The 9,360-nt window shown below is 41.0% G+C and overlaps 2 protein-coding genes across 2 annotated transcripts in view; one reads left to right on the forward strand and one right to left on the reverse strand.

The window, feature by feature from the left end:
* Positions 1-2,178, reverse strand: part of gstcd (glutathione S-transferase, C-terminal domain containing) — a 75,479-nt gene extending 73,301 nt beyond the window's left edge. The window contains exons 1-2 of the mRNA XM_083765210.1: positions 2,128-2,178; positions 1,448-1,872 (exon numbers count right to left, since the gene is read on the reverse strand). Coding sequence (XP_083621336.1) covers positions 1,448-1,872; positions 2,128-2,164 — 462 coding nt within the window. The 5' untranslated portion in view covers positions 2,165-2,178. The remainder of the gene's footprint in view (positions 1-1,447; positions 1,873-2,127) is intronic.
* Positions 2,179-2,516: 338 nt separating this feature from the next.
* ints12 (integrator complex subunit 12) lies at positions 2,517-9,324 on the forward strand. The gene is made up of 8 exons (XM_083764994.1): positions 2,517-2,647; positions 2,927-3,097; positions 3,427-3,591; positions 4,530-4,714; positions 5,100-5,259; positions 6,003-6,155; positions 6,444-7,370; positions 7,411-9,324. Exons 2-7 carry the CDS (start codon positions 2,942-2,944, stop codon positions 7,014-7,016), a joined length of 1,392 nt encoding a protein of 463 aa, XP_083621120.1. The 5' UTR covers positions 2,517-2,647; positions 2,927-2,941; the 3' UTR covers positions 7,017-7,370; positions 7,411-9,324.
* Positions 9,325-9,360: the final 36 nt, after the last annotated feature.

Raw genomic sequence — 9,360 nt, forward strand, 5'->3', positions numbered from 1 at the left:
AATGAATGAAAACATAACATTTAAAATGTTTTACTTTTTACATTTTAGAAGGCTAGCCTCTTACAGGATAAATAACTAATTGAGTGTGTAACAGTGAAAGATGCTTGAATCACACTGATTATAAGAAACAGAGAGTTGCAAATGCATAGATCAGACCTAACCTGGGAGGGACACAGTATTAAAGACAAACAACGGGTCAAATATACTGTAGCGACACATTTATTGAAATCCTGTCTGTTTAAATTATTGCTCATGTGGAAACTGAAACCTTGTCAGTAGATTAAAGTACAGCTCAAACCAATAAGAATTTGATGGTTCATCAACCAGGGAATTAGCCCAAAACAGGAGACAATAGAACAAAATCACAAATCATAGACTGAACCAAATATCACACCTTTCTTCAGACCAAGCTATTAGTTTACTGACTAATCAACAGACTGCACACTAGTTTACTTTATGGCAATAATTACAAAGTTTCTTTTACATCTGAGAAAAGCTGTTAAAGTGGGTAACGGAAGTGTGTGGCCTTATCAGATGATTCCCTGGAACAGTTGGGTGTGGCAAGTTCCATGACAATTGACACCAACTGCTATGACAATCAATAAGTTGATTTAATATGGTCTTACATGTTGTCTGTAAAATATATTTTGCATGTACTGTGTTTTATGCATTGCTGCAAACTAAATCTAGGACTCACCTAGCCCCTGCTCATTATGCTAGAGATCACGGTAGAGGACAATGGGCCTGGTTTTCCAGATAATCAAAGGGATCCGTGCCCATGTGTATCTGTCAGACTACTTCAAAGGAGTGAGAAACGCCCACATGGCACAGGCACAACACCAGAGTTTTTTTGGGGGGGGGGTTATGTTTTCTTTTGCGCCTTTTGGCTTTTTTTTTTATAGAGGGACAGACAGTAGGCTGACAGGAAATGGGGGAGTGACACGCAGCAAAGGCCGTCAGGACCGGAAGTCGAGCCCGCGGCACTCCGTCAGACTCGGAGTGCCTAGGTGCCTGGACCGCCGAGCCACGGCCCAGGCCTCACGACACCAGAGTTGAGCTCCACTGATCTCATTCCCCAGCACAAACTTGAGGATGAATTAATTCTACTACTATGCCACCAAAATGTGGAATGCCCTACCACCAGCCATCAAAAAGTGTGACTCCCTAGTGCCGTCCTTCAAAACCACCATAAAAGAGCACCTGTCTGCAATTTGCAGTGTTTTTCTGGAAGTATTCTTTTATTGGTGAGGATTTATTGTATATTGTTGTATGTCTTGTATTGATGAATTGAATACATAGGATCACAGTAGAAACTTTTAACCTTAGTATTATTGTGTGTGTGTGTGTGTGTGTGTGTGTGTGTGTGTGTGTGTGTGTGTGTGTGTGTGTGTGTGTGTGTGTGTGTGTGTGTGTGTGTATGCATTAACGTATAGTATGTACAGCTAACCTCAGCGCAGGCCTTTAGACAGGTCTTCTTGAACCCCAGCAATGCCAACACATCCTTCCTGCTAGGGTCAATCTCCATGGTCCTGTTGATGATGTGACGAAGCACCACAGCCAGTCCGGCCCTGCAGTACCTCCCTGTCTCATCTAAAACAGCAGGGAGACGGCAGCCCTTCACCAACACTGGCAAGTTGCCTGGTTGAATGTCACATATGTCCAGGGACGATGGTATACGTCCTCTGAGTGACAGAGAGCTGGCAGCAGGCTTGGCAGTGACCAGATGCACTTTGAAACACTTTGAATCACAGTAGGACAGGAGGAAGAGGGAAATGGACGTGTGTAGTGGGAAAGCTGCATCTTCATTTGTGGAAGAATTAACTTCTAGATATAAAGACTGGTGCTGCTCCCTTGTGTTTGTGTGCGCCATTGCTGAGAAGAGAAGAGAAGAGAAGAGAAGAGAAGAGAAGAGAAGAGAAGAGAAGAGAAGAGAAGAGAGTAATGGAATTTGGGCTTCACTGGGGCAAATTAAATTACCGGGTAAGTACATTATCGGAATAAATGACATGGCATGTACCTCTAAAATATTTAACTGAAAATGTGTAGCATGCAGCATCAATGCACTATTCATTTATTTTGAAGCAGGGCATACAATGACCGAATGACGTACAATTTAAAGTTACTTACAGAATGTTTTGTTACACTCAGTGGCTGCTGACACCATACGCTATGGCTGACAGTGCACACGTTGTTAAGGTAAACACTTCCTCGTTCTATTTCTTCGCTACCATATACCATGTAAGAATTTCGAGACGTCGACAGACAGCGACACCAACTGTCAAAATATAAATTATGAAACAACATTACATTGCTGTAGAAACAAACATCTACATTTACATGAAATATATTCATGAATAATGTGTATAATAATACGTAAAATATTAAATACATGCATCTACATGATGCATATTGCATAACTGAGAACAATTTCCATCCAGTTCTGGCCGTCTTGGTCTTGCGGGTTCCGCCGCCGCGGACATATTTGATGGTTGCACACAGGACACAAGGAGGGGGGAAAAGTGTCCCTTCATATCCCGGGGATGACAGTTCTTTCTTTTGTAAATACTTACTAGTTAGTTAGCGTTCAATATCTGTTTGTCACAACATATCACTGTAAGGAATATACCGCTGCGAGTGTTCGTAAAAGGTAAGTTAATAATCGAAAAGATAAAGAGATGTACAGCTATAATAATTCGGTAGCAATCAACGTTTAAGTAGCCATTCTCTATCACAGTGGCAGTGCATAGCCCCTCTCGGAATCATTGGGATCTGACTTGTAGGGCTAGGCAGTGCACTGTCTGGATGCTGTCTGGCCATCTAAATAATGTAATGTGTGTGGCTCTGGACAGCACTGTATGTCGCAATTATAATATACATTTAAATTGAGGGCTTCTTAAATTAACTATATATTACTTACCCTTTATAGTTTGAGGTTTCCACCATGGCCGCGAGCGTGAGTCTTGAGTTGGATCCCATCTTCCTGAAGGGACTCGGTTATCTGCACTCAAAGAACAAAGACTCTGCAGAGAAACTCAAAGCTCTGCTGGATGAGTCCATGGCCAGAGGCAGCGACTCGTCTTATCGGTCCTCACTGAAGGTAAAGTCACAGGTGTTCATCTCGCAAAAAGGTCAGAGAGAGATTATTATACTCCACTCCATATACCTCAAGTGTCATTGGGCAATGTCTAGAAAAGAGGAATGCAAGTGGGCATCTCAATGTTAAATTGGCTATGACATTTTTGTCCTTAAATATCATGTGCATTTGGCCCCCATTTATAAAATGTAAATGTAAAATAATTACAGTAAATATAAAAAATAAATGGTGCCCAGAGTTTTCAGGTGCCCACTCCTTTTGTTACAGAAAGATCAGTCTAAAATGTAAACATAGTGATTCTTGTAACTAGTATTTGTGTCTTGTGTCTTTAGGATATAGAAGTGTCCAAGAGCTCTGTGTCAAAGCTCAGCCTAAGTAAACAGGACTCCAAGTCTTCGTCCAGCTCCTCCTCCTCTTCCTCTGGCAGCAGCAGTAGCAGCAAATCCAGCAACTCAGAGAAAGTAAAGAAGGAGGCAGAGAAAAGACCAGCTGAAAAGGTACCATGTGTATTATCCTCACTTTTTTTCTCCTTTCTTATTATATGTTTTTGCCTTTTATTGATTATAGATTATTCTTTTCCCTTTTGACCTCCTTTATGATGAATTCCCGTTCTACTCTTTGGCTTTATAGAAGTGTATATTTGTACGTCTCTAAATGTTTTGATGATTTGAACAAGGTGGACCCTCTTGTAAGTTGTAAACAAATGTAATGCTTTATTGGGTCATCCACTCACAGTTAACAGTCTTTGTATTGAGTTGTGCTTGAATTGTACTGTAATTCTGCAAACTGTTAATAAATATTTCAATCAATCAAATAGTCTGACAGGAAATGTGGGTGGAGTGACACGCAGCAATGGTCATTGGGATCGGGGCTCGAATCGAACCCGCAACACGCTGTCCGGCTGGATTACCAGCCTATAGTGCCCAGACAGCTACACCAGCTGCTCGGGCCATCCTCACACATAGTAATTATTGCTGTATAGTGTTTGTTCAGTAACGGTGGTCTCTGTCTCTCCGGCTCTTTAGTAAACAGAAAATGCATTTTCAGAAACAAGCAGCCAAAAGTGGAACTGGAACACTATATAATTAAAGCTGATAGATACTCTCTCCTGATTATATGAAGTCGGCGATACGACTGAAAATGTATTTTCTGTTTATTAAAACGCTGGAGCTGGACAGCTTCACTATTTCACTTCACATTTTTAACCAAAGGATATCACTTTCAATGTGTTCAACTATACTGCTGTAAATAAATTGTATTTATGCTCCCCATGTGCCAATAGTTTATGATTATTAATTCCAGGAAATACATTCATGATATATGATTAATTAAATAAGCCTAATTTGTAACTTGCACACAGCGTTGTGCACACACCGAAATTAACTGTTTAAATTGAAAACTGGGACACAAATTATATATTCTTTTACTACCCAAGGTCAGGGTTGATCTGGCTGAGGTTGACCCTCCAAAGAAGCCTCGTCTGGAGAAACCGGAGAACCGCTCTTCACCAATCACAGTTCAAACAAGCAAAGACCTCATCCTGCCAAACATACACGATTATGATGAGACCAATGCTGATGACTTTGCCATGGAAATGGGCCTAGCTTGTGTGGTTTGCAGGTAAGTGTCACTTCTTGAATTAATTAACTAAAGATGCCCTTAAAAGGTACTTGTTGTAAGACATTTGTATTTGTTGAAAGACAATAATATTGACAGTAATATTGACTTTTCTCTGTGAACTTGCACAATCTAGTATTGAAAGGATAGGTATTCATCATTCATACTTTTGCATTCCTAGCTGTTATTTTAGTTTTGAAGTTCCATTAGAACAACTAGCTGGGGTCATAGGAATATTGTCTGGGTTTCCCAAACAACGTGTTGTTTGGGAAACCCAGCCATTGTCTGTGCACAAATGTTCTTACCCTTGTAGTCATTACTAATTGTTTCTTGCAGTGGTAGTGTCTTAGGAAAATAAGTTAATTCGACTTACTTGTTTTTAATTCAGACAGATGACGGTGTCTATGGGAAACCAGCTTGTTGAATGCCAGGAGTGCCATAACCTGTACCATCAGGAATGTCACAAACCTCCGGTATCGGACAAAGATGTCAACGACCCACGGCTGGTTTGGTACTGTGCCCGCTGCACGAGGCAAATGAAACGCATGGTAAGGAAAGCATTATTCCCTTCCTCCCATAAGCTAAATTCCAATACTCAAATTACTGAGTTACATTACAATACTCAAAAAATACTTTAGTATGGCAGTGTTACAAAGAAATTGATGGCTTGCTGAAATAGCCTCGTGTAGCGATACTAATATCACTGCGTGGATATTAATCTCATCCCTATCAGTACTAGAGTTGTTTCCGCAATGTCCCGCCCTATATTTGCATACGGGGCCCTGGTTGGTTATAGCCTGGTTCCAGACGAATCTGGTTGGCTCGTCAAAACTTTGGCCGTGACAATATGCAATATACTGGATATGCATTGCAAAGGCAGATGACGGCTGGCTACTGCTGAAATATATGACCATCTTGTGGACTTTACATAATGTCAATGTCCGAACGTAAATCACTGCAGAATTACTTCGGACATGTGAAGTCCACAAGAATGACAAGATGGTCACATATTTCAGCAGATCACCAATTTCTCAGTAACACCGCCAAGTCCGCCATGCTAGACAGAAGAGGTGAGCAGACAGAAATTTGAGTATTGGAATATAAACCTTGTACTCATACATTTATTATGCATTGTGTCATTGGAGAGATTGTTTACGTATGTATCCGATATTGTTCTTATTTTCTTTACTTATACTTTACTCAATAGTGTTTCTATGCTCCACCGGTTACTACTTCAATTGATACTGTGTCTTGAGTTGATTCTGTATCTTGTTTTTGATTTGTGCACCAGGCACAGAAAGCCCAGAAACCTCCTCAGAAGCCAGCCCCAGCAGCTGTATCAGTGGCCCCTGTTGTTAAAGACACACTGGTGAAGAAACCAGAGCTGAAACTCAAGCCAGACACAACCAGTTCCTTCCAGGCTTTTAAAAGAACTGAGGTGAAGGTATGTAGAACAATGGGACAATTCTTGGAATTATGTTTCTTCCTTGGGATCCGTTTGTTTCTTTCATTTTGGATTTTTGCCTTGTTTAAACAATACATTGTTACATGAAGATGATGCCATCATGCCAACTGACAGTGGTCTTTACACCTTGCATTCACAATTGATTATGATTTTTATTTATTTAAAGCACCAATATTGTATTGGTAATGCATCTTGATAACTTCTTTCTCGTGTCATAAACCTCATGTCTTGTGTGCACATTAACCTGTTCTGTTCTACTCTGTCCAGGCATCCACCACAACATCAACCATCAGTGCCATCAGCAGCAGTAGTACCACATCCTCTGGCAGTGGTCTCAGTGGCTGGGCCGCCTTTGGAGCCAAGACCAACCCCTCCATCTCCTCCAGCTCCAAACTGGGCTCCTCAGGTCCTGGTAGTGGCCAGAAACCTGTAGGACTGTCTGGGTTAGCGGGCACTAAGTCAGGCCTAGGCGGCAGTAGTGGTGCCAAGATTCCCGCCGGGGGTGGCAATGGGAACGGATCAAACCAGGGGCCACTGAAGCCCCCTCCGCCATTGACACTGGGTAAGCAAGCTCTAAACCGCTCATCCAGTGGGGACGGCCAGGGGAAGTTGTCTGCAACGGGACCATCAGGGGCTGGGTCCCCCAGCAGCAGCAGCATGGGAGGGAATGGGGGATCCAGTGGGGTGAGCAACAACGGGGGAGGAAATGGGAACAATGGAAATGGGTCAAAAGGGGGCACAGGTGACAAGGCTCCCACGTCGCAAGAGTCCCAGCTCAACGCCATGAAGCGGCTGCAGATGGTGAAGAAGAAAGCGGCGCAGAAAAAAATGAAGAAATGAGAACCGAAATTAACTACAAAATATTGTTCCTGAAGAAACCACGTGGGCTCGCTTCAAGCCCCCTAAAAATAGTAGTATAAATAATACAAATGCAGTCAAGGTCCCAGCAGTGCACTCTTTGTATGTACTGTATCTTTGAGTACCGTTGTATGTGAGTGTGTAGACTTGGCTCTGGTTGATCAGCTGTTTCCATTAAGTAAAAGTACTCATATTTTCCAAAGATTGTCAAGCTGCAGATCAACAAGCTCACAACGCATAACATTGTAGATTGTTTTTTTTCCCCTCGAATAATCAGAGGGAGTATGTCATGTGCTGTGGGAGGTGGGGTGGCGATGGATTATGGGGTGTGTGTGGGTGTGGGAATTTTGGAGTTTGACATGTACAAACGTTTTAGCATCAAAATTATACTTTGAGTACTACCAAGTACTCAAATCTACAGAAAATAGCACATCTACAAGCTCATAACAAGTCACATTGTAGATTGGCTGTATGTGGTTACTGTAGGTTTTGTATTCATAATAAAATCTGCAAAGTAAAAGTAACTAAAGCTGTCAAATGCTGTAATTGTAGTGGAGTAGAAGTAACAAAAATGGAAAGTAAAGTAAAAGTACCACACCACAATACTGTACTGTGTATTGTAAGCAAAATGTACTGTTACTTTGCACCAATGACTAAATTCAAAATGTATACATTAAATCAGAGAGCAGACCCCTGCAAACTTTGTGATCTAAAACACATCCGTAGTGTAAAAATTGCAAACGCAGTGACTTTACAAAAACATGGGTCATTCCTCCAGTGTCCTCTCTCCCCAGTAGCAAACCCCAATGGAAATGCATTGGGTGCTTAAAGTTAAATATCTCAAAAACTACAAATTGTTTCAAGGTAAAACTTCTCAAGTGTGCTAGCTGCGGCTGCAGAGAGTCCACAGTTAATGAGAGGGGGATGAAGAAGAATTAATGTAATTATTTTGTCACTCATCACTTTTTTGCCAAAGCATAATTTATACTTATACCTGAATACTTGAACATTGCTATTAATAATGCTGGAGTCAGTGTGCCTCGTTATGTCCCAAGCCAATCTAATGTGTAATCCATTCCTGACTGTAATTCTTTTTATTGACCACCTCCCATTAAAATATTTTATAAAGTACTGGTGATAACTCATGACTGCTTGGAACGGCCATCTTTTTTCATTTCCTTTTTTCTTTATATATTTGGCATTTTCTGCTTTATTCAGTGTAGACTGTAGAGAGCGAGGAAACGACGGACAGAAAGGAGAGACGTGATGCTGATGCCAGGAGTCTGATTGCAACCCAGGTCGTCGGTCCATGTGATCAATGCACTCAAAGCCTATATAGCCTACTTTGTTGCACATGGCCCATCTACAAGCTCACAAGACTAGCTATTTTTGGTGCAGGACACCAGTACAAATCCATATTAACACATTAAGACCTGAGGCCGATTCTATGTATTCTAAATCCTACTAGTTTTCTGAAAAACGTATGTTGCTATATCAGTGGTGCTCAAAGTTGTCCATGTCATGGACTCCCAAATTATAGTATGTACGCATAGAAAAAAACTGTTCATGTGTGTTGCAGTTCATATTGCTCAAAACCATGCAGCTGTATTCCGTATGAAGAACAAATAGTTGAGGTGGGACCTGGTCATAATTTAGTACGTGTTTATTCATCACATAATCAAAATAATCCTACGCACATATACTGTACTTTCATATATATTTCTTTCATAATTTTAAACATAAAACATTTCTGTGAATAAATCATTTGAGAAGGATAACACCCTCCTAACAGCTTAAACTCAGCAACACTGTTGGTGACAATACAATAAAGTGCTCAGCACCATTGACCATAATGTCTACATTATTAGGTTTATGGTCATGTAAGTCAAAGCAGACAATATTAGTCGTCCTACACTTTGTTTTGGTTATTTATCTGATATCCAGGGCAGATTACATCCTGTCCTGTAGAATAAGCAATAGCATTGCATATAAGCAACCACATAAACATATAGGCAACCGCAATAGTAAAGTGAAACTTTGTAATTCGTAATGATTAGGCGTATTGTCTCTCTCTCTCTCACAAAAGAAGTGCCAGGACAGAAAGTTGCTTATAGAAATAAATAGAATAAAGATGAAGGCATATTGTAGAAAATCACTGATCAATATTTGGGGAGGATTTCAAGTGGGGAGTGTGATGTGATTTCCTGAGATGATTTAGCAGCATGCTGGGAACTACGGTATTCGAGTGCTCCATAAGGTCACAGGTTTGATCTGTATAACCAGTGCTTTCCATAAAAACCACTATGTTCTGTCAAACAACTTACCT

Source organism: Protomyctophum parallelum, assembly GCF_964188405.1.
Source record: "Protomyctophum parallelum genome assembly, chromosome: 5".
Classification (NCBI taxonomy): domain Eukaryota; kingdom Metazoa; phylum Chordata; class Actinopteri; order Myctophiformes; family Myctophidae; genus Protomyctophum; species Protomyctophum parallelum.

What these genes read in the sequence shown, in the direction of transcription:
- ints12 (XM_083764994.1), top strand. Translation starts at nt 2,942, where the DNA reads ATGGCCGCGAGCGTGAGTCTTGAGTTGGATCCCATCTTCCTGAAGGGA. An exon ending in CTAGCTTGTGTGGTTTGCAG is followed by an intron (nt 4,715 to 5,099) that starts GTAAGTGTCACT and finishes TTTTTAATTCAG; the next exon opens with ACAGATGACGGTGTCTATGG. An exon ending in TTAAAAGAACTGAGGTGAAG is followed by an intron (nt 6,156 to 6,443) that starts GTATGTAGAACA and finishes TACTCTGTCCAG; the next exon opens with GCATCCACCACAACATCAAC.